Raw genomic sequence first — 24,813 nt, forward strand, 5'->3', positions numbered from 1 at the left:
CATACCACATATCCCTGGCTCTACGTTGAGCCAGAGGAGATGTGGAGGGGTTGCACTGCAGGGCATTTCCAACCAGGGCTTCGGGGACTAAGTGGAGAAATGTGAATAGGTGGCAGATACATTTCTTATTGCTCCAAGAGGAGCCTGTGTCATGCCTACTTGAGCTAATCCCCACTCTTGTGTTAATGCACTGAATTATGTATGCTTGCCTGAGTTGACAGGTAATGATGCACAAACATCTTGTGACTTCCTCTTTCTCATGGACAGTCAAATGTTTATTTTATCTTATTTCATCATTCATGTATGATTAAATATACACACAGATTTAGGGCAAAATATTCATCTGGCTTTGGAAGTATTAGCATGTAATTCATGGCATTTACTCCACTTTTATCATACGTGGCAACATGTGCTTTGCTCTGCAAGCTCAGTGGACTCCAAAGGGACACAGTATATAGATAAAGCAAACAGTAGACGAGGGGGAAGAACAGTGAGAAAAAAATAGCAATCAGATTATGATTCCTGTCACATTGCCCTGGCACGGTCTCAGGTCTCTGATGGAGAGTTGGCTAAATGTCAGCCTATGGAGATGAGACGGAGAGTAGCGAGGCAACACTGCTCTTGTCCACTTTAAACCCTGTTACTGATGTCTTGTCTCTTTTTGTGGCTGCCAGCAGCAAACCGTGTGTCAGCCTGAAAAAGAGACACTCTGCTCTGAGTGTGTGTGCAACAAGAAGTATGTGTTTTTGTGTTTGTGTTTGTGTTTGTGTGTCATCATGGCGAAATATGGTCGTGGAGACTTGTACTGTAGCGGGAGCTTCCACAGAGGCAGTTTGAGTAATTCTGCAAATTGGGAGGCGCCGGGAGGAGTTCAAAGGTGGGTGTGGTCCGACCCATGTGTACTGAGTACTCATATAATAATGTAGTAAAGACTACTGAGTACTCATGTATTAATGTAGTAATAACTACTGACTACTGAAGGGTCGAAACATTAACATGTAGACAGGCATCGCGGCTGGTGGGATTCCGTCACAAGACAGTCTCTAATTATATTTATATAAAAGCAAACCTGATTGATTTTGCCATGAATTGTGGATGAATGCAGTACTTATACACCATCTAGTGGTGACACTAGATGGTGAAAAAAAACAGGACTTCAAGTCCCCCTCGGATCTAAAATACTTTAATTCACTTGGATGTTTGACTTGGACTCGCTTTGCGGAATGATGGAGAGTTTGACATTGGGTAGACCACGTACAGGCATAATTTTGTGACATGGATACACAACTAGCTTGGAGGCCAGTTGTGGCACAGTGTACAATTTACACAAGTGTGATATGCATTGGTGGAAAGTAACTAAGTATATTCACTCAAGTAAAGTACTTAAGAACAATTTTGTAGTGCTTGTTCTTTTCCAGTGTATTTCAATTTTATACGGCTTTATGCTTCTACTCCACTACATTTTTGAGGCAAATATCTTTTTTCTATTTTTTTACTTCACTACATTTATTTGACAACTTTAGTTACTGACTGCTTCGGAGATTAATACTATAAATAGTAAATATAATCAACAAATGAATGAATATGAATTATTATAGTTTAAGCTACCCAGTAGTATATGAAGTAGTTCAAATTAGCCCTGCCTTTACCTACTGTAACATTAAAATGAGGTTTACACATAATGCATCAATGATTATAATCAAACAATGTACACTATTATTTTGAAACAGGCCATTCTGCACTTTTACTTTTTATAAAATCATGTATATTTTATATATTTTATTTTACTTGATGAAATTTGTTTTGTGTAATATTTTAAATGCAGGACTTTCCTTGTAGCAGAGTATTTCTAAATTGTGCTATTGCTAATTTTACTCAAGCAAAAGATCTGAGTACTTCTTCCATCACAGGTGATATGGAAACTTGCAGCCTGCAGCAAACATACACTGATAATTGACTTTCCAGTGAAGCAGGAGACAGCCTGCGTCTAGCAGTTAAACTTCCAAAATGAACAACATTTGCATATTTGTAGATTGTGGATTTTTCAGAGAGAAAGATGCAATAGATGTAATTTCAAGAATTGGTACATGCACAGTGCCTCTTCCCAATCTAACCTATGTAAATAAGTTCATTCAAAACAGATGTCCTACTTCAGTAACCAGAATTTGCTGTTGATTTTTAACACCTCCTTGCACACCTCTAAGATTACATTAGTTGACAATTACCTGAAGAAGTCATCTTGTTTTGCCATATCTCCAGAAGAGGAAGTGGGTGTTAATGAATGCCTTTTGTGTAAACACATATATTTCTCTGGGTTTAGTACCCGACCAGCGTCTCCACCTTGTAGGACATGTTGGCAAATCAGTTACACAGCTACGCTTTGTACGCTGCGTTAGTCTGACATATAATACTGTGTAGAAAGATACAATCACAGGAAAATTATTGTCCTATGGTGTAACAGTTGCAAACATAGTGCATGCTGAAATCAGACAGGCTGAATCATGGCAAAGGAGCAAGATTTTTCATAGATATGCATCATATTTCTGTATTATGGGGAAAAAACGAACTAGTAAACTCACCTTTCATCCAAGATAAGTCATTGATTGCTGAGAGCACAAAATCACACATTAAAAAGAATGCAAGAAATCAAAGATACAACAGGTTTGTAACATCGTCATAGTAACACATAATACAAAAAAATTCCTAGTGTCCTTGTCCTTCACAAAATCCAGGTTAAAGCTGACTAAATTTGGACTTGTAATAATAAGCCTGTGTTGTGATTTCTTTAGTTTCCCCCTATTGCAACCCTGCCGGAAGCCCATATTTGGCCACAACCAGTAAAGCTTTGCCTCTCCTATGCAATCATTAAGGGGATTAGGTATTAAGTCCTTTCTTTTATTCATACCACTGAGGGTCAAGTAATACAGCACATTACTCACCATTTTTCACTATAGAATACACATGTTTAAATCCATTAAACAAGTACGTGTAAGCTTCCCACATATCTAAATAATGTCTTAGGCTTGAGATGCACTGCTTCTGCTAGTGCATATATTGGCTTGACATCCTTTCTGAAATGGGGTCAAGCTAAACATAGTGTCATATCACACACATTATCCATCATCAGATACTCTCCTGAACTTTTAGAGTGACACACGCGCGAGCGCGCAAGACCAAAGGGATCAAGAAAGTTCAGAGAAATTCTAGAAAAACAAAATACAATTCAATAACAACAGTATGGAAATTTTACTCCTTTTATTACATTGATTTTCACAAATACTATAAACGTACTGTTTGATTGATCCCAGGGAGAAATTATGTTGTTACAGCAGTCAACAATCCATCAACAGTCTACAGCCATGCAGTGGATCCGTGAGGCTGTACTCAGGCGCAGTGCTGTTTTGAGCTAAATGCTAATGTCAGCATGCTAACATGCTGGCAATGACAATGCCAACATGCGGATGTTTAGCAGGTATAATGTTTGCCATGTTCCCATTTGAATTTAACATGTTAGCATGGTATGTGTTGAGTTGTAAGTGTTGTATAGCTGAGGCTGAGGGGATTGTCATTAGTTTTTTTTTAGGTATTTGGTCATAACCCCAAACTACTGGAAAATTTAAATTTTTCACCTGTATAGATGAAAAGTCAGAGGATCACCAAAATCAACCAAATTAAGTCTGTGGGAGAACATGGATGTTTGTACCAAATTTCATGGTTATCCATCCAATAGGTGTTGAGACATTTCCCCTCCAAACGACAAGTGTCAACTTCATGGAGAAAGCCATCCTCTAGGAACCACGAATGTCTGTACAAAATTTCTCATGCCAATCCATCAGTTAGATGTTGCTATATTTCACAAGATAAGTAAAAACTTGGTCGCGCAAATTGAAAAGTACTTGTCAAAATATTTCACGTAATACTATAAACGTCAACGAAAAGGTGGCGCCAGGGGAAAAGCTGATCGGCTTCATCCTCTGGGGATCATGAACATTTGAACCTAATATCATGGCATCAAATAGTTGTTGAGATATTTCAGTCTTGACCAAGGTGGTAGAATGACCGACAGACTGACACCGCCATCGATAGAGCCACTTCGCTAGACAGGCTAAAAAGAAAGAATAAACAAACAGGAACAATGGGGACAAATATAATACTGGACACTGGACATATTCAGTAGTGAGATACTGTACAAAATTCTATACGAAGAATGTCAACATTAGATTTCTTGCTGACAAAAAACAAGCCCACATGTGCAAGATTTAAAAACTGTATGAGAAGAAAGAGGGAGTGATGATGACTTATGTATTATACTGGACAAATTTCGTAACATTGAAAAATTATGAAATAATGATTTGTCAGTTGTAGTCACAGCTGAACACCTTTACTGTTATTTAGTAGAATTCTGAATAGAAAATAAATAATTTTTTGTATTCATATTTTATCGACATTTTATGGCACATTGTGTAATTTTTTAGCGTCACGGCTTCTTTTGTAATAAGTGCCGCAGGTTTGTCCTGGTTTGAAAGGAAAGACAACCTGTCCATGAGACACCTATGCATCATCACTTACTGAATGATACATTTTCCATTGATAGGGTTTGGAAGTGCCACGACATATAAATGCACATTTGCTGGTAGCATTTCAACACAGACTTTTTTTTTTCATCGCCAATCATTGACCCCATTCAAATGGGCATATCATTGTTGGAAGATCCTCCACTTCACCCATTAACTCAAGAGGACATCCTTGTCAGTTAAGCAGTACAAAGAGGAAGGAGCTTAAAGCTTTAAAAGAGATCAAGAAACTCATTATACTGCAACAAGCATCCACAAAACCCAGAGCTGCTATGACATTTTGAGATCGTTAGTAGTAAAAGATCCTTAGCAGTGTTTTCACTGAGTTACATCTTTCTTTATTGTGGCCAAGATGTTTATGGATGAGCGGATTGTAACTCTGTTCAAAAGGAATGCCCATCACACGTTGACCTACTGGAGTGTTTTCTTCAGCTTTGGACTCTGCATTGCTTTCCTCGGACCCACAATTTTGGACTTGCAGTGTCAAACAAACTCAACACTCAGTCAGATCACCTGGGTATTCTTTGCCCAGCAGTTCTGCTTGTTGATCGGCAGCTCCGTGGGTGGCGTTTTCAAGCGGACGTAAGTATCACGAACTCACAACTGGAATATTATCCCCCAGACTCTGCTGTGCAGTTGTTTGGTTTGCACATTATAATAATACTCTCAAAATGATTGTCTGTCAGCATTACTGGTATTTGTCTCTTTTCTATCTTAAAGGTTGTTCAGTGCTCTAGCTGCCTTATTTGTCTCTGCTCTCATCATCTCTGTAATATTTGCCATCATCCCTCTGTGCAATAATGTTCTCCTGCTGGCCATCGCCATGGCTGTGTCTGGTTTGGCAATGGGTATTATTGACACCATTGCTAACATCCAACTGGTGACCATCTATCAGAAAGACTCAGCCGTTTTTTTACAGGTGAAAAAGCACCACAGGACCAGCACCGCATCTGTAGAAATACTGGCACAACAGCATTCACATTCAATGAATAATTAATAGCAGGTTCAGGCAAAATAAAAACTAGAGATTTTGTCTTCCCACAAATACGGAAAGACAAATGAACTACGATTTTGTACACAATATGCTCTGTAGGAGTATATTGTCAAGTTAGATTCCAAATATACACTCTATTTTGAAAAGATACGCTAAGTCTTGTCTCTTGCCTTTGTCTTTTACCGACATTTTGCAGGCTCTTCATTTCTTCATTGGGTTTGGAGCCCTGGTGAGCCCTCTGATTGCAGATCCCTTCCTCTCAGAGACAGGCTGTGGGAATCACACAGGGAATGGGACCGAGATCATGCATCATTTCAGGAACATGCTGAGAAACAGTCCGATTGCAGAGCACAACATAACTCAGAGCCACCTTCCCCACGAGAGAGGGGAAGAGGAGTCCATTGTGCACTATGCTTTCTGGATCATGGCACTTATTAATGTATGACATTGAACAAACATAGATTTAGAAGTTAGTGGGTTTTTTTTAAATAAAGTCTAAATCTGTGTGGTTTTTTTTTTCTCCAGTTAAAATGTCAAAAGTGTAAAAAAATGAACATTATTTGTGCGTCCTCAGCTGCCTGTGCCCATTGCAGTCCTGTTCCTGTTGTATCGGGAGCGTCTGATCCCATGCTGCCCCAGCGGCACTCCACGTCTTCTGGACAAAGATGAACTGGCAATGGAGAACCAGCAGGGGGCCGAGGGTCCAGATGTGGAGCAGAACGAGCACGAAGCTGGAGGTAAAGAAGTGCAAGAGGCGAGGTTTACACTGTATTTCATTATTTTATTAAAATATTTATGATACTATTGCATGCTTTCGTTGAATTTCAGCCAGTTTAGATGGAGAAAAAAAAACAACAAATGCCATGTTATGAGCAGAATCTTTCATTTGTGACTTTTCGCTCGGTTACAGGTCATGGGGATATCTTTAGCTGCTGTCAGTATGATAACTTGCGTGGCCTGCCAATATCCTTCTTCATGATTCATGTCCTTGGTGGGATGGTGCTCTTCATGACCGATGGTATTGTGGTGAGTGAGGCGCACAGAATAATAATGCGACCTGAATTTTGCAAATTGTGTTCCACGTAAAATTTCATGAATGTATACAAAATGTGCTTCGAATGATACAAGGACCTGCCTTTCTTTTCAGGGTGCATATGCCGGCTTCGTGTACACCTACGCTGTGACACCACCAATGTCACTGCCTCATAAGACAGCAGGTTACCTGGCCAGCATCTTTTGGGCCGCGATCACTGCTGGACGTCTGTTGTCCATACCGCTCTCGTATCGTTTCCAGCCTGTGAGACTGCTCATGTTCAACCTGGTAAAGCCAATGAGACATTCAGCGTGCCATCACAGTACAGACGAGACATACACGATGAAACGTAAAGGTCAAACACTTGGTGATATCAACACTAACTTGATCACACCCTCTCCTCTTTGATTTTACAGGCAGGTGCTATTGTAACTGTGTTGATGCTGCTTATTTTCTACACCAGCAGCACCTTTTTGTTTGTTGGTACCTGCTTATGTGGGCTGTTCCTCAGCAGCATCTTCCCGTGTATGCTTGCCTATACTGAAGACATCCTCAATTACCAGGGTATAATGAAGTGTTTATAGCACAACAATAATAATAGCACAGTAATGGAATCGAAGTGGGGAGAGAAAATAAACCATACATTTCGTTTTTGCAGGATGTGCAACCTCAGTCCTAGTCACAAGTGCAGGAATGGGGGAGATGGTAATGCAGGTTCTGGTTGGTTCAGTAAGTCTGATGAGTAACTTCATTATTATAGAAATACAGAGTGTGCAGGAGAAGTGAAATGGGCTTATAATTGTAGAAAAAAATCCTCAGTGGAGATTTGGATTCATTTTCAGAGGTGTAATGTTGCTGCCTCATCCCTAGATTATCCAGACTGAAGGCAGCTACAGTTTCCTGCTGTGTGGAATGATAATCGCCTGCATCGGATTTATCGTCTTCATCGGTCTTCTGCTGTTCCATCGAATGCACAGAAATTACCTCACAGGTACAGTATCAGCCGGCACCTTCAACCACTGCCGCTGAAGATTTGTTTTCATTCATTTGATGCTAACCATCCCCCACTCCAACTCCCCCTGCAACCCAACAGGAACATCGAAAAAGTCTGCCATGGTGGAGGAACCAGCAGCAGAGCAGAATGGCTCTGCCAAAACAGAACCGAAAGAGGAGAAAGAGAGCAGCTGAAAGGGGCAGCAGCGCTGTTTTGTCTTTTACTGGCTGATGTAGCAGATGAAGTATCATGACGATTTGTCATCAAAGACTTCAGTTAATTTACCAAAGCCTATCAAATGTGCACTGTGCTGATATACCTTTATTGTGCTGGAAAAGGCATGGTATTTGCAAAGTATATAGTGTGCTACTGTGAGAGGATATAGTTCAAACTCTTTTTTTTTTTTTTTTCAATTTTGTAAATCACAATGTTCATTCAGTTGTGTTCTGTACTACATTAGGGTTTGAAATTTACAATATAATGATAATGATTATATCTGCGGTTTGCCACAGAAACTATACCCTTGTAAACTTGACAGATCTTTATATTTTCAAATTTTAATTGTAATCTTTTGTTTTCATATTGTTTTATGTCTTCTGGCATATGTAAAGGGAAATATTCATACTGTGTATTATGTCAGTTAAAACAGTTATACTGAGACGGTGAACATAGTGTAGTTTTGATCGATTCAATGGCAATACTGACACCACATTTTGTAACTGATAACAAAAAAAAAAAGAAAGTGGATACATACAACACACCTGCAACATTTCAATGTTTATTTGTCTCTGCTTAAAAAATTAACTATTCAAGATGACAGTGTCGGGTTTTACATCACAACATGTGGACGGATGTACTTTGTACTCAGAGAATTTATCCTCTGAGAACTAAGAGCAAATGTAAAACAGACTCCACCAGCCTTTGAACAGTTAACCAGTCAATCTATAACTTCAGCCTCAGGACCAGTTGCAACAAGAACAGGAGCTGTCAAAGACCAGACCAGCAGCACAGTACTCAAAGTAGGCTTCTCCCCCTCTGCAGATGTAGAACTGGTTCTTGTTTGCTGGGTTAGGGTACATGCCGTTGGCCTTTCCAGCGCAGAACCCGCTGTCCATGCCGCTGGTGCCTGAGTCCCCACCAGAAGGGTTGCTGCCACTGGAGCTTCCTCCAGAGCTGCCTCCGGTAGTCGTGCTCACTCCGGCTATTGGAGGAAGGGGAGTGGCAGCAGGGGCACAGGCTGAAAAACACCACAAATGAATTCTTTAATGAAAGGATTTTTCTGTAAACAACCCTGTATGGATTTCACGTTGATCATTAATAATAAGGGTATTAAGAATCTTACCTGCTTGTTCCAGATTAAGGCCCTTTTTGAGAACATTAATCAGTGGGTATTTTCCCTGGTTACAGAACGTGCCCAGGTAGTCATCCATATCAATGGTCCACACCATGGCACCTCCAAAATCACTCTTCTTAAGCCAGCCAACCTACAGACAACCAGAAGGGGGTGGTGTTGACAGCATTTTAATTGAGGTCAAAAACAGAAATTGTTTGCTGATAACTGCAGCGGGACTCTACATACATTAAAATTGGCATCCTTTTATAATAATTAATATAGTTTTTGACAGCTTAGGGGCATTGGGAAGCTTTTTGGCTCAGAGGTAATTCATCACAGCCAAAAAGATTTGCCTGCCAAATAGTAAAACAAGTATTCTTTACGTGTCTGTTACCTTGATCTGGAAGCTCTTGATGTTGTCATAGCCCACCCACTGGTTTCCCTTATAGGCATAAGGCACATCCTGGGCCTGGTTCCAAACCTCAGTTGCTCCATCTTTCAAAAAGCCACAGATCTGTAATTTCACAAAGTAATGCGTCAATGACAACCTAGGAACTCATTCGCTTCTTCATCTAGAATCTGTAATACTATGATAACCGGCATGCTCTGTTATTGAGCATAAAGAGGAGTATTAAGTAACAATGAACCACTATTAACATTCAAGCCTATTCGTTTTTAATTTATTATAGTAACAAGAAAGCATACCTCAAAGTAAGCGAGTTCTCCAGCCTCTTGTGTGTACTTTCCTGGAGTTCCAGCACCAGAAATAGGTGCTCCAATACCATGGTCAGCAGGATTCCTGAGAGTGAATGTGTTTCCATACGTGGGGAAACCAACAATCAGCTTCTCAGCTGGGGCTCCCTGGCTCTTCCAGTAGTTCATGGCATACTCCTAGAACGAAGGAATTGGAAATATACATGGCTCTGGAACCAGATAGATTTTGTGGATGCTTTAATGTAGTTACTGATAAAACTTGCAGATGTAATGAATATTCTTTTCAACACACCCAGTTTTGGTAAATTAATAAAATTTCGATGAAGATGTTCAACTACTCACCACATTGAAGTAGATGTAGCCACCGTGGTCCTCAGGGCCTCTAAACAGGGGGCTACATTCGCCGGTCATGGGGTCCCAAGAGCCGTGGAAATCATAGGTCATGATATTGATCATATCCAGGGCCCTGGGTGTGGAAAACACACAAGGGGAGAGGTTACCACACTGACTTTAACAAGGTTTAGATCAATAATTTTAGTGTATAGAGTTGTTCCATTAAGCTGTGACCCATTTTTGTTTGCTAAGGCTAAAACTGGACACGCCACAAATATTGCTTCAAATGCTTACTGGCCAAGCTTGGGAATCTGATAAGCAGAATCAATGGTGTCCTTTCCAGCCGACACAGCAGCCGACATCAGAAGACGAGCCTTGTGGCTCTGCTCGGCCTCATTCTCAAAGGCAGCTCTCATCTCCTGTTGAATGTCAACATATATAAAAAGATTTAGTGTTAACTGAACTCCAGGGTTCATAATCCTTGATTTGTATCATGGTCGGGGTGTGAATTGTTTTGCTTTAATGTATCTTTTATCCATCAAGGTGCTGTGGGAACGCCACAGGAATTTATCGTGGCCCAAAAATTTGAAACAAGCTTGACCAGTGTCGTCTTTGCTATATTAGGTAAGAAATTGTTTAAACCGTATTGGGGAAAAAGCAAAAGTGGAATCTGAACAGAAATGTAAACATGGTAAACAAACCTCCAGGAAAACAGAGTAGTACTGCTTATCCTCAGGAGGGCTTCCTCTGTTGGCTGGATACTCCCAGTCAATGTCAAGCCCATCAAACTCATACTTCCTCAGGAATGAAATGACTGAGTTGATGAAGGTCTGACGGTTGGCAGGGCTTGACACCATTTGTGAGAAACTATTGAACAGAGACAGAAATGTATTAACGCAGCGGATGATCCTCATTGTTTGGAGTGCCAAGTCTGCAGATTTATGCAGATTGTCTCACCCCGCGGAGCCAAAGTTCCATCCTCCAACAGACAGAAGAGTCTTCAGGTTGCCATTCCTGCCAAGCAGTCAGACATTTTACTCTGCAGTGGCCACTAAAAACACCGCTCCTTTCTTAACTGTGCTCTCTGGGCGTAACTTTATTGGATTATTTCCTTTTATACAGGAGGAAACAGGCATTTTTAGTGACTCACTTATTCTTCAGGCCATTGAACTGACTGTAAAGCTCCACATCATTCCACTCATAGGTGGCGAGTTGGTTGTTCTTAATGGTGGCGAAGGCATACAGAAGATGGGTACACAGGCATGGATCAATGTCACTGGGCATATAAATGGTTGGAGGAGGTCTGTACTGTGCCCAGTTCGTGAAGTAGCATGACAGTATGAAGGATGAGCCTTTGATACATAAGAAATCCATTATTCATGGACCAAACACTCGATGCAATGCAATTTGTGATCATAAAAAGAAAAATAAACATGTGTGCAGTATCCCATATTCATAATTTGCTTACCAGGCTGTGTATGTAGCAGCATGGCCAGAGCTGTAAAAGTTAAAAAACACACACTTATCTTTGAGCAAAAAGAAATTGACTGTAAGTGGAAAAAAAAAAAAGCTCAAAATTGCAGCCTAAAAATGGCTGTAATATACTGTCCATCCAAATCTGGTAAATAGCAATTCTCCGGAGACCATTTACTATACATAAAAGAGAAAAATGTTTCAGCATACAGCAGCACAGACTTACCCATCACAAACAGTACTTTGCCCATGACTACCTTGTACAAAGAGGTCAACTCACAATGCACTCACTTTTATACACTCCCAATTTGTTCAAACTACAGAAATGGGACATCTGCCAAAAGAGTTGTTTTATTTGCAAATGATTGTTTCAGACACGATTATCAAATGTGCTCACTTAAGGAGTTATATGTGATTACTTATCATGCTTTCCGGCATATTCTCAACATACACACTTTCTCCTTGTGTGAAGGTCTCATTTATCCGGAGCAAATACAATTCTTTGCCGCAGATGCTTGTTTGGGATGTAGATACAGTACGTTTTCCCACTTATGCCTTACTTGTAATGAAAGTTCTTATTTAAGAGCTCATTTAAAAAAAGAACAAGTTTTAAATGTTAAAATCCTTTACATAAAGTAACACATCTATACCCAGGAGACAAAGCAAAACAGGAGGAAAGACAGATTTTCTTTTTGGATTTGACTAAAGTGCATGAATCTATGAGGTCTTATCAAATAGGATTTTCATGTCATGCAGTAAATTTAATGCTTCTGTTGAGCAGTGACAAAGTATTAGAAGTCGACTCTCATAAAAAGTGGGCAAAATTGCCTTTGGAAAACTATTTAGACTGCAGATATTTGATGATAAATATGTTTGACAACTCTAATCATGCTGAAAAGAGGATCATGATATGTCATATACACGGATTTACATTGAAATCAAAAGCAGTCACAGGGTGAATGGAGAACTTATCTAATCGTTTAGCATCCATTATATTGCACCCTTTAACAGTTTATGTAATATTTAAAGAAAGATATGGTGGTGTCAGTGGAAAATGCCTTGGCTGAGCCAAAGCCTAGAAGCAGGAGTAATGTCATTTGCTTTTCTAAGACAGCTCTACCTGCTTTTCATGCTGTCTCGACAATTAATAAAAACAAAACGTTCTGGCAAATGTCAAGGGTACTGGGACTGGGATGTTTCAACTACCCACTGATTTGCTTAGTTAAATGTGAAAAACAATCCAGTTGAAGTTTTTTACCGAGGTCATTTCATAATCTCTGGACAGTTCATTTAGTGGCTCACTTGAGAATTCTTTCTCCAAGGTGTAAATCAAAGGCTAATCTTGCACATATCCTGTATGCACTTTCAATATACATCCGCTGAGCTACAAAGAAAAGAATGGTAACACTGTGACCCCATTCAATAGTACCTTAAATATTCACAAACCTAAAATGAGTCAGAGATGAAATGTCACAATTAGCAAACCTGCAGAGGTTATCGAAATAAAACATTGCAACCTTCGTACTTGTCACCACTGCATGGGTCACCGGCATAGTTCTGTTTTTACCTCTGTGGATTGATTTCTCTGTGAGTCAGACCACATAGGCACACATTCAAGATTCCGCCTAAATTCAGAAAATCGTTTCATCTGTGCTATTGCTGTAGGTTATTAAAAGTACATAATATAGTGTAAAGTTCACAGAATTCAATAAAAAGTCATGTTTTTAAATATGGTTCATGGTGTTCAGTGTGATCCTGTGTGGCAATATACATCTGAAACAAATCAATTCAGATGACTCATCTATTATATGTCTATACCTGTGGTAGTTGGTGGTAGTGGTATCTACAAGAATTTCCTGCTAATATTCCTAAAAGCAGTCAGTGAGGAAAAAATGATCGATAAAGATCAAGATGACGTAGAAAACTAAAATACAACACGAACCCTGAAATATTTTAACCCATATAAAGTCCACTCAGGTCCATTAGACTGAACTGCACCTCAGAAAGCTGCAAAGACAACTGCTGTGAATGTGAAATGTACATGAAATATCGAAGCCCGTGAAAAGAAATCTGAAAGCATAATCTTCTATAATAATAATACTGCCATCAGTTTCATCATTATTAAGCAATTAAAAATGTAAACCAGAGAAAAATGGGAAAGAATCAAATTAAAGGAAGGAAACCTCGAGGAAATACTGAGACAGATGCAATAGATGAGAAAAAATGGGGCAAAGAGATAATATTGTTTGTCCCACGGCGAATTGCATGTGCAAACTGGATTTTCAAATTATTTTACAAAGTCTGATTAGGCTGTGCCACACTGTCGTTGATAATATGTGGAAAAAATGAATTTAGATACTGTAGTCAACATATTATGTCTTCTGACAGTTTGGTCTTTAGTGCCACCTGCTGTTAACCAGATAAACTGGCTTTACAGCTCTCACTCTGCAGTAGTTCACACAGAGGGACAAGATGCACAGGGAAAACATGAATGCATGAGGTCAACACAATAATGGTCCACGCACACAAACAAGCCTTTGCAAGTAAACACCGACAAGCACTCTGATTTCCCACACATCACATAATCTAAATGTTGCATTTTGCTTCTTCTTCATATTGTTCTAGTCCATTCTCTCTTCTATAGCTTTGTAATGGCAGAGTTACGTGGAAAAAAATGAGTGGTTTGATTCACCATCATCATGTGAAATGTTTTTGTTTGTTTGTTTGTTTGTTTGTTTGTTTTTGCATTCTGCAGCCACAGTTCTTTGTCTCATCTGTCTAACAAAGCATACGGTGGACCCGCTTCAGCTGTCAGCTCCAGAGGGGGTAAGTGCAGCATAAGGAGGATGAGTGACGGTCTCCTGTCGGTTTGACCGTCAGTTCGGAGAAAACTGAAAGTACTGGTGCAAAGGGCCGGTGTATGACCTGTGTGCCATCGAGGCGAGAACACCCAGGAGCCCACGTAGGTGCCGAAAACCGCCATTGCTGATGATACGGAGGCAGGAGTCTTCACTGAAACTATGATTTCACTCAGAGACAGTGATGAGGGTTTTTTCTGGTGTGTCGTCCCCATCTGGAAGGAACATCTACACTAGCGTCGAGCACACACAGGTACGCTTCGGCTGGGTTACCTCAGACACCTTCTTCAAATCTAATACAATGCTACTGCCTTTTCTTGATATTCTTGCTTTGATAGTATTGATTCAATTCTAACACAGAAAGACAAAAGCAAATTTAACGGACTGTACACTTAACTAACTTAACTTAAAACATGTTGTTTGGTTTAAAATTATGTTGTTGTGTTTTTTGTTTTGTTTATTTGTGTTATATTCCCAATGTCAGTCCTCAGTTAGTTGTCTTGTGTTGTTATAATGTTGTGTGATGAAGCTAAAGACAATTTTCCACATTGTGCTACAAAAAGTACCTACCAAACAAACTAACTAACTAACTAAGAGTGTTGATATTCTCTTTTGAAAGCTATATATTTATAGTAAACATATTGAGAGCTTATGTTTTGTATCAATATTCCTTGTATTTGAATTTGTTCAATTTTTACACCTCGCCAAAAAATGTAAAAATATATATATATATAATAGTTATACTGATCATATATACATATACATCCAGTATACACCTAGTTGGTGGTTTATTAGGTACACCTGGCTAAAACTAATACAATAAATCCTCTTTCATGAAGGTTATAATGTTCATTTTTTTCCTTCAAAATGAGGATGCTGTATTAGATAACATTAGTTTAAGCTAGGTGTACCTAATAAACTGGCAACTGAGTGTATTTGCCTATATTTGGATTTAAGCCCTAAACAAAACCAAAAAAAAATTCCTTTTAGTTTGCGGCCCCTCAATCTAATTGTTTTATGTTACTACTGTAAGTATGCAGATGATTTGACCTTTTACCATGTTACTATTGTTAGGGGGGAAATCCAGGACTTTATTATATATTTAATTACGTTATTGAAAGGTACAAAAGTGTATTTCACGTTCTCAGGTAAGCAGAGCAACATATGATATTTCATCAAAAAAGGAATATTGGCCCCACGTAATGGTAAAAAAGTTAGTATATGGTTGTTCTTTGATATACACATAATTTCTAGGAGACAGGGTTGATCAGTCATTAGTGATTAATTTTTAATGCAGTTTTTCTTTTTCTTTTTCCATAACCACTGCCACCACACCAGCCAACACGTCACTGACACTGGAACATCATGAAATAAGGTGACAGGAGTCTATTTTTTTTTTTTTTTTTTACTAGTTGGTGGGCGACTCTACGTCGGATGTTCTTTGTTTTGATGTTGTGTTGTTTGGTATCAATGCATATCGCTGTGTGGAGGATAAAGGGTGCAAAGACAATATGCCTGCAACAGGAATTTCACCATCAATACTCAAACACTGATGAATGAAAAGTCAGGCAACACCGTGATTTTCAATCATGGGTGAAATATAAACGCATTTATACTGAGGCTACAAAACCATTCCTCCAGCGGACACTCTATCAGTGTGCACATTAAACTGAAAAATAAACCAAGTGAAAAATTGGTTTTCAGCCTCTCTTTTCTTGTATTTAAATGATTAAAGTCTCATTAATTTCAATGCCGGGGCCTAAGATAACTTTGGGCTCCACTTTTGAATATGCAATATTAGCTCCTCCGGAGAACTGAGGCTCTTGGCCTTCATTTAATTTATTTGCAGGTCTTATATGGATGGTCATAAAGGTTGGTATTCTTTTTGCATTTAAGCACCAGTTTCTATGGGTTTTACTAAATCTGTCAGTGCTTCAGTCCAAAGATCTGAAAACAGAATGCATAATTAAAAATCCCTCCATGCATAGGCCCTAAATGAAGGCCCAACTCTTGTGAAGTGCAAAACATGGGCAATTACGTTGAATATTTCTCTAATTTTTGTTAATCTAAGGAAGGATCAGAGAGGTATAGTTTCCTCACATTAATATACACACACAGACTTCCTTAGAAAGTCTTATAAGATACCTACAGCTGAGATAAAGTGTTTTCTATCCAAGGTAATTTATGTAAATTGTGATTTTTCACTTACAATCGAAGGTAAATTGTGCTCAAACTCCCATGAAAATGTTACGTTTTATATTTTCTAATAGAAGGCGGTGGTGATTTTTGATCCTTGCCGAGCAGATTTCATCACCCTGCTGACAGTAGCTGGAAGATGTTGAAAAATTGTGTCTGCTGGTCAGAGAACAGCATATAGACCGTATGTTAACAGTCGTACACCAGTATGTACACCTGTACGTAATATAATACAAAGTATAATGCAATAACCCTGAATTTAATCTTGTCTTTATGAAACACATAATGTTTGGTTTATATACAGTATATCAGAGAGGTAGTGAAGTATTTAGTCTGTGGCGGTGCTGTATAAGATTGCATTATAGATTGTTTTTGATATTCTATCACACACATATATGTAAATGGGAGTGGACAAAGCATTAGCTCAGTTCCGTTCTAGTGTCCCAGTAAGCCACAAGCACAGTACCCGGACCCCGAAACTTGAGCAGCTAAATGGAATCCAGTCATCTTTTTTGACTTTTGTTATTTACACCTGTGCTTTTCCTACTGTGACGTGGCAAAACATCCTCTGTGGAAAACGCCTGTAGCAAAGTAGCTCTGGGCCAAAACATGCCGTAATACTGTGTCAACAAACAAATAACAAAACCAGTGTAAAGAAATAGTGCTGTATTCATTTCAGCGCTGTTAACGAGAGGTTTCGGTAACGCTAGTTATATGAAGGAGGTACCAATGAAATACTTAGTGGTTCCTACTGGTACTTAAATGTAGGTACAGTGGAAGAAAATAAGACTATAGGGAACAACTGAGTAACAGCTTACTATTTTAGAGGAAAGGGTAAATAAATTATGCTCTTATTTTTACAGGGTACACTACTGGGGGGAAAAAAATTAAATTTGTGGAAAACTGTGCTAACAACCTTGTTCTTACTGTGTGATTAAAGAGTAAAAATGGAGGAACAGTGGACACTTGATATTACAGCCTGCCTACCTTAGCCTTACTATGTAATGTAAAGTAATTGTTGAAGTCTGATTAACAAACTTTTTAAAAAAAAATTAATGCAGTGTGGAGGAGAAAATACAATATGAAAGAGGGGTACTCATATTTTACAGGCTTCTGCGGGCAAGCTACAACCACACTACAGGCATTTATTAATATGTCTTCTACCTTAGTGTGTGATATAATACTGGAACAACATATGCAACAATAAGGACAAGTCAAGAAATGGATCTATATTTTTTTTAAAATTGCTCCAGGCAGGAATCTTAACCAGCACTGTAGCGGCTCGTAACAGTTACACTGGCGTTGAAAACAAACGTGCCTTCCTCAAATGCAAAGCTATGGAAGGTTTCTATTGTCGTTCAAGGAGACAAAACTATATCATAATAAAGTCATGTAATAATATAACACATATATGTAGGTGGATAAAACATTGATAGTCTTTAATGTGTAATGAGGGACCCAGTAATTTTTATTTAAATTCTTTTAATTACACAGAAAGAACAAGGTTTGTAGGCTCTGATATCAAGTGCTGACTGTGCTCCCCTTTTTACTCTTTAATTACACGGTAAGAAAATGGTTGTTAACAGCATTTCTCCCCAAACTGCAGTTTTGTTTCAAATACTGTACCCCATAAGGGCCCCATATTTAAAATAATTATAATAGTATAATTTTTTTCTCCCTTCTTCTAAAATTCCCAATTGTTACTCCCTTATTCTCCATAGTGTTATTTTCTTCCAGCGTGCCTAAATTTAAATACCAGTAGGAACCAGTAAGTATTTTATTAGTACCTGATTAATTAATTGAAATTACACTGTAAATCAAGGGATGTATTATGAAGTATTACCCAGTTGTCCTTTTTTTTCTGTTTCTATTCAGCTAAATTAAAATTACACGTTTCTCATATCTATCTCCATCTAAATCTCAAAAAAAAAAAAAAAAAAAAAAAAAAAAAAGCTCAGGTTCAGGTGAAGACGCAGGATATAAGGGACTGAGGAGGTGATGTCACCACTTCTGCAGCCTCAAGATGCGTCAAGACAGCCAACATAACCGGAGGTTGTTAGCTTTCAAAGTAAAAGCATTAGAAGGAAAGACCCGTGTGGATATTTTCTATTTAAAAAAAAAAAACTACACACAGCGTAAAAATACCTAAAATTGACAACTGTAGATTTAATCTTGGCTTCTCCATATCCACGTTGGAACTTATTTTGTATGAGACGTAGCGTCGGATTTTGCAGCGCATGTTTTACTTTGAATGTGATATCTGGTGTTATTCTGTCTATCTTGACGGCGCTGGTGGAAGTACTGAACCAAGTTGCTGCTCGCTGGTGCCAACGCCCGGCGAAAATAGACAGCTAACGTTAGCGAGCGGAGATACGGAGGGACACTGGTACGTACCTCAAACATTTTCAGACATCTCTGTGTGTGGTTAGTTAACAAATGCCGGTTCTGACATTGGTTTCATGTTTCATCTTGTTAGCTGGAGCCCGTTCGTTTACGAGACAGCGTTAGCCGTCCGGCTGCTAACTAGTTAGCCAGTTAGCAGTGTTTGCTAGTGATGGCTAGCACTGCGTTAGCTTAACTTGCTAGTCGATGGGGAAAAAAAAAACAAATTTTCATTTTCATTACCGCTACACGCTTGTTGAGGTAGATACTATTAATCTATGTCATTGCCCCATTACCTTATTTAGACATACTAAAGTTGGTAAGGTAATTAAAAGTCACCAAGTGTCAGCCAGTGAGTAACGTTGTCATTAGCTAACGTAGCCTCCAGACAGTGTTAGTAGTGGGGTGTGACACTGAACTAGTTAATGCTAGGAAACAGCCCCCCCTCCCCAGATGACATTGCCTTATCAAAGCTGTCATTAACCATTGATTGACCTGAAAATGTTTCAAGGCTAATGTTTATATGATTTTAAAATATTAATGAGTTGTTACCCCCCCCTCCCCTCCAGCTAACGTTTTTGCCAGCTCAATCCGAAAGCACTGAGATGCAGACTATCAAATGTGTGGTGGTGGGTGATGGAGCAGTGGGGAAAACCTGCCTATTGATTTCATACACCACCAATAAATTCCCCTCTGAGTATGTACCGACAGTAAGTAAGTTTCGTGTATTTCCCACAGTCAGATGCATGCTGCCAGACGACAACACTTAGGCCAACAAAATAAGTATCTGAATGCCATTCATTCTTTCATCACAGGTGTTTGACAACTATGCAGTAACTGTTATGATCGGGGGTGAACCATACACCCTTGGCTTATTTGATACAGCAGGTACGTTTATTTATTCCTCTTTTAATTTAATATCATTCTAAATTGAAAGAAGTACAGTCATCAGTGTGTCACATAGTAAATTCATTTGTAGTGTGGTCTCTCTCTAGGTCAGGAGGATTATGACAGGTTACGACCACTAAGCTACCCACAGACAGATGTCTTCTTAGTCTGTTTCTCAGTTGTTTCACCTTCCTCGTTTGAGAATGTTAAAGAAAAGGTGAGTACAAATTGTTTATTTAATGGCAGTGGAGTTGCTTACCTGCAAATCTGATAACACCCTGTCCTTCCTACAGTCCAATATTGAATGTCTTCATGGCATACTCAATACCATAGTGCTCTGCTCAGGATCATTAAGTGATTGGAGAATTATAAAGCAGAATCGCAAGGAGTTACTGTGAACCTTTTGTTTAAAATAACTATATTTTTCTCAATGTGTTGTCAAATTACTGTCTAGAAGGTTTGAAAAGTTTTTATATGGTCATCTGTTAATGAATATAATGGCTCATTTGACACAAACTTAAAGCAAAGGACCAAGATTAGATTAGATTTATATGAAGTAACTTTACCAATCCCTAGAGGGGGAGTTAGTTTAGTCCCCCATCACAAATAACAAGAGACACAGTCAGTCAGGCCACAGCAGACAACACATGAAAGGCATACTGCCATAATTGTAGAAACATTAACACACAAAATGACACTCACTGCATGAGGACACTAGTGCAACTCAGAAGCCCACCTAGACACTAAATTAAACATACACTGTTCAGGGTTCAGTATCTAGCTGCAATTCATGTATGTAAATTCCTAACTGGCCAGGCACCTGACTATTTACAGGTTTTTGAGCATACTAGACACCAGCATAGGTATAATACTAGACATAGTCAAAATTCGCAGATGTGACACTTTTGGATCTAAATCCTCTGTGTTTGGGGGCTAAAATGTGGAACATCATACCAGATGATGTGAGATCTTTGGTATCTATTAGTTTTTAAAAACAGATATAAAAACTTATATAATTAATCGGAAGGAAGAGAGAGGGGTGAACGTATTTGGTATTTAAGTAAATAGTAAATTTGTATCAGTAATATTGTATCTACTATAATTTGCATGTAGAACGTAGAGTCAGTAATGTAGCAGGGGCACAGCTATCTTTCTTGTTGTCATAATTTGGGGCAGGCCAGGACCACAAATTAAATAAATTATTTTAACTTGTAGTGTTTTTTTTAATCCTATGACAGGATACTTTGTCTGTGTTCAATGCTGTTCACAGGTTTTCTGATTGTGTTTGTTTAGTGTGTCTGCACGGCCATGTTTTATGTTGTTTCCTGGGGTTTAAATCTGTGTGTCTTTGTTTTCTTGGTAAATATGTGAAAAAGCATGTGTAGGTTGTGATATGATAGAATAAAACCAAACCAATGTGTTCAGTACGGTCGTTCAACCAATAAAAAGGGCAATAAAAATGAAATAAACGTGTAAAATAACCTGTTGTAAAAACAAAATATATAAAACAAAATCTAAGCCCAACATAGAAAAGCATAAAACAAGGCATTGGCCCTTAGAATTTTTATAGAAAACTAAAGAAACAAGTTTTTTTTTTCGGTGTAGACTGCAGCTCATATTGTGCTGTTCAGTATTTCTCCTCCTTGCTCCGTCTGTCATAAAACACTGGAAGGCATTTTTTGGCCAGATAAACAGGAGAACAAATCAACTATAGCCTTGTGATAATTTTTTAAATATGGTAAACAGAAAATGCATATTAGGTTTGGGAATATGATCAGTCACCCATGCTGATATACAAAATTTAAGAATATATTTCCTCAGGCATTTACAAAAAATATCTGTCTAACTTGTGGATCCTCTTTTGTTAAGGACCTTCTAATCATAGGAAGTTCTTTCTAACTTTTTAAAAATTCATTTATTTATTTATTTATTTGTTGTTGTTTGAGACCAAATGACATAGAACAAGAGGAATAAATAAATGAAACTAAATGATAATAAATAACTGACATGAACAAGTACTGGCATGTTCACATATATACTCTATGTACATGTTTACAACCGATAAGTATACTCAGTGTTCCTTTACTGAACAAGTTCAGGCCATGTCAGCAAAGGTTATAGTAAATTAAAATGTTCTCCTCTCCTTTCTTACCTTCTCTATCCAAAAACCCATGACCCTCCTCTCTGCCCTTTCATCTTATCTATCAATGTAATTTTTCAGAATAAAAGCATCATTTTTTGTTTGCTGATCGGTGTTTTGTCTGTTTTCTTGTTTTGTTTTTGTTTTTTCTCTCCAGTGGGTTCCTGAAATAACTCACCACTGTCCCAAGACCCCGTTTCTGTTGGTAGGCACTCAGATCGACCTGCGTGATGACCCCTCCACAGTGGAGAAATTAGCCAAGAACAAACAGAAGCCAATCACCCCTGAGACGGCAGAAAAGCTGGCTCGCGACCTTAAGGCAGTCAAATATGTCGAGTGCTCAGCCCTAACACAGGTAAGGTCTCCCGTTAAACAACACTTAAAGCTGGCTCGGCAAGCATGCGTTTAAATGTCAGTTTCCTACGAGGGTGGATATGCTTTGCCTTGTCTCTTGCTAACAGCATTTAGCTACAAACTCCATCTAACTCTGTGTTGTGTGCCTGTCTTTCTCCCTTCTTTTCCTCTTTCTGTAGCGGGGACTGAAGAACGTATTTGATGAGGCTATCCTAGCCGCTTTAGAGCCCCCTGAAACTCAGAGAAAGAGAAAATGCTGTTTGTTCTGATGTCTTCTTGCATCTTGCTTTGCCTCTCGATCGTCTGCTGCTTACTCATTGTAAAGAGATGTCTGTCACTAAAATAACCACAATGCTCTTTTAAACTTTAAAACTTTGTGCCCATTAACTTTTTTCCTTCTGTTCATGTGTGCTTTCTTTTCAACTTGGTCTAATCAAAATTATCCATGCTGCCTAATATGACAAAAGTGCCAATCTTTAGTTCTCCTCTCTGTTGTCAGCACCTTGTGTGCAAGTCTGTGTAACTGGACATGACTGAGTTTGTTTTTGTTTTGTTTTTTTGACATTCTGTCATAATTTCAGTATTGAGCCTCAGCATCAGTTGTACCCTACAAAGCATTTATGCTAAATTCTGTCTCAGACAGTAGTGACCATTTTTTTTTTTTTCTACTGCAGCATCAAAATTTTCCATGGGCTTTTGTCTTTACTCAGACAACTTGATTATGAAGAGAGTCTTGTATAATGTTATTTGAATAAAGGAAAATTTTGATCGCCCTGCTCCATTTCTACTCAGCCTTCTTTTGTAATCGGTTCCCTGAAGATGTACATTTTTGTTTTTTTGGAACATAGCTCTGTTTTTGAATATTAATGTTTTGTTTCCACAGAAAGGATTAAAGAATGTGTTTGATGAGGCAATACTGGCTGCCCTGGAGCCTCCTGAACCTAAGAAAAGACGTAAATGTGTTCTGCTCTAAGTTTCGTCGCAGCCTTCTCCACACCAGTTTCCAAATCTAGGTTAACAGTACTGAAGAGGTTTCCTGCAAAAGCACATTCCAGCATGAGTTGAGATATCATGAAATATTTGCCATCTGACTGACTTAACCCAAATACGTAGTCAATGTGCTGAACGTGATTTTAAGACTAAGTAACATTTGATGCTGTTTGTAATCACATTTCATTTGATACCACTGAAATGGTCTTACACGATGTGAACACTGAATGCTTAAAGTATATCAACAAACTGTGGGCAACATTAAATAATATTTCAGCTTGACCACATTATGTTTAGAGTTTATTTTTACAGAAGTGCTATTCCGAAAGAACGCACTATGAGATGGTATTTTAGTGGGTATAACTTTTGTATCGAGTGCCCTGTAAAACACAAACAAGCTTAAAATGATGGGTTAGTGAGATGCTCAAATTCTGTATTTGTGGGAGTTACATGTTTCTTATTTTCCAAAAAAGTTCCTTTAAGTTAATCATTTATACTATATGTTCAGCCCTGAAATGCAAGACTGCCTTTGGTCAACACTGCGTTTTCCTTCCATCACTGATATAGATCCGGCTAAAGTCATAGAACTCAAATATTTTGTTTTCCAGGCGTTTTTTAAGAATTGACACAATTTTCAAAGGGTTAGTATGAGTCACTGTGTTTCACTCAATGTCACTGTCAACATAATTCCCTTGTCAGATCTAAGAACGATCTGACATAATATGGCATTTCTAGGCTATGCGCCATTGCTGTTCTAGTTTGCCTAAAGAAAATCTGATAAATTGACGCCTGACAAAGCAGAGAACCCACAGAGGCTGACAGACAAGCAGGAAATGTATGAAGCTTGAGTTTTAAATACAATGTGAACATTCCATTGGAAGTCATCTATCACAAATGGCCAATTCAAGTAACTACATGCAAGGAGTTTGAGCACAATTTCCCAGTCATTTGCTTTTTGTGAGGTATGCATTAACAACAAGGTGATGTGTATGCCCTTAACACTTAAAAGCTGCAATAGCAGAACTTTGTCTGAGCATTTCAGCTTGTAACCCAAGGCTAATATCTTATTTTGTAAACTGAACACATTTGCTGCTACACTGCAGTATCATAAAGTCAGATAGCAACACATTGTGAGTTCTTATAAAATGCTATACTTAGTTTGAGATCCTGTGAAGATTGTGAAGATGACTGAACTAGTACTATTTGCATTTGTCTTTTACTATCCATGACTAGATGGTGGGCTTGAAATTGATTTGTAAATATAGTGAGAATATACTTATTGACTGAAGAAATTGTGTGCATTACTGATACTGAGATTTAAAGGAGCTGACATGACACTGAAATCACATTAACCAGGAAAATTACTGAGTTTAGTGGACTTATTCAATTTGACATCAAAGTTGTACTGTATCTTGCTTGTGATAAAGCATCACAATAAACCAGTATTACCAGTATTATGAATAAACCTAACCTCAAATACTACATGTTTTCTGTCGTGATGATTACATAAAGTTTATGAACTTGTACACATTTTCCACAGATGATGGGGGGGTGAGA

At 38.5% G+C, this 24,813-nt stretch overlaps 3 protein-coding genes across 4 annotated transcripts; 2 read left to right on the forward strand and 1 right to left on the reverse strand.

The window, feature by feature from the left end:
* The first annotated feature begins 4,926 nt into the window (after positions 1 to 4,926).
* Positions 4,927 to 7,789, forward strand: mfsd4ab (major facilitator superfamily domain containing 4Ab). Its single transcript, XM_040153536.1, has 10 exons — positions 4,927 to 5,156; positions 5,295 to 5,493; positions 5,765 to 6,007; positions 6,143 to 6,305; positions 6,479 to 6,594; positions 6,716 to 6,889; positions 7,018 to 7,165; positions 7,260 to 7,330; positions 7,472 to 7,592; positions 7,695 to 7,789. Exons 1-10 carry the CDS (start codon positions 4,927 to 4,929, stop codon positions 7,787 to 7,789), a joined length of 1,560 nt encoding a protein of 519 aa, XP_040009470.1.
* Positions 7,790 to 8,397: 608 nt separating this feature from the next.
* Positions 8,398 to 11,742, reverse strand: LOC120803873 (acidic mammalian chitinase-like). The gene is made up of 11 exons (XM_040152857.1): positions 11,675 to 11,742; positions 11,444 to 11,473; positions 11,126 to 11,327; positions 10,933 to 10,989; positions 10,677 to 10,842; positions 10,270 to 10,394; positions 9,985 to 10,108; positions 9,634 to 9,819; positions 9,323 to 9,442; positions 8,938 to 9,079; positions 8,398 to 8,832 (listed from the first exon to the last, which is right to left on the reverse strand). Exons 1-11 carry the CDS (start codon positions 11,697 to 11,699, stop codon positions 8,552 to 8,554), a joined length of 1,458 nt encoding a protein of 485 aa, XP_040008791.1. The 5' UTR covers positions 11,700 to 11,742; the 3' UTR covers positions 8,398 to 8,551.
* Positions 11,743 to 18,624: 6,882 nt separating this feature from the next.
* On the forward strand, positions 18,625 to 24,738 carry LOC120803711 (cell division control protein 42 homolog). 2 transcript variants are annotated; one of them, XM_040152495.1, is made up of 6 exons: positions 18,625 to 18,888; positions 19,454 to 19,594; positions 19,700 to 19,772; positions 19,880 to 19,989; positions 22,070 to 22,267; positions 23,150 to 24,738. In XM_040152495.1, exons 2-6 carry the CDS (start codon positions 19,490 to 19,492, stop codon positions 23,237 to 23,239), a joined length of 576 nt encoding a protein of 191 aa, XP_040008429.1. In that variant the 5' UTR covers positions 18,625 to 18,888; positions 19,454 to 19,489; the 3' UTR covers positions 23,240 to 24,738. The 2 variants fall into 2 exon arrangements, with proteins under 2 accessions (XP_040008429.1, XP_040008427.1); XM_040152493.1 differs by lacking the exon at positions 23,150 to 24,738 and adding an exon at positions 22,446 to 23,042 and having other exon boundaries at positions 18,627 to 18,888.
* Positions 24,739 to 24,813: the final 75 nt, after the last annotated feature.

The sequence above is a fragment of the Xiphias gladius genome, chromosome 18 (genome assembly GCF_016859285.1).
Source record: "Xiphias gladius isolate SHS-SW01 ecotype Sanya breed wild chromosome 18, ASM1685928v1, whole genome shotgun sequence".
NCBI classification, from domain to species: Eukaryota; Metazoa; Chordata; class Actinopteri; order Istiophoriformes; family Xiphiidae; genus Xiphias; species Xiphias gladius.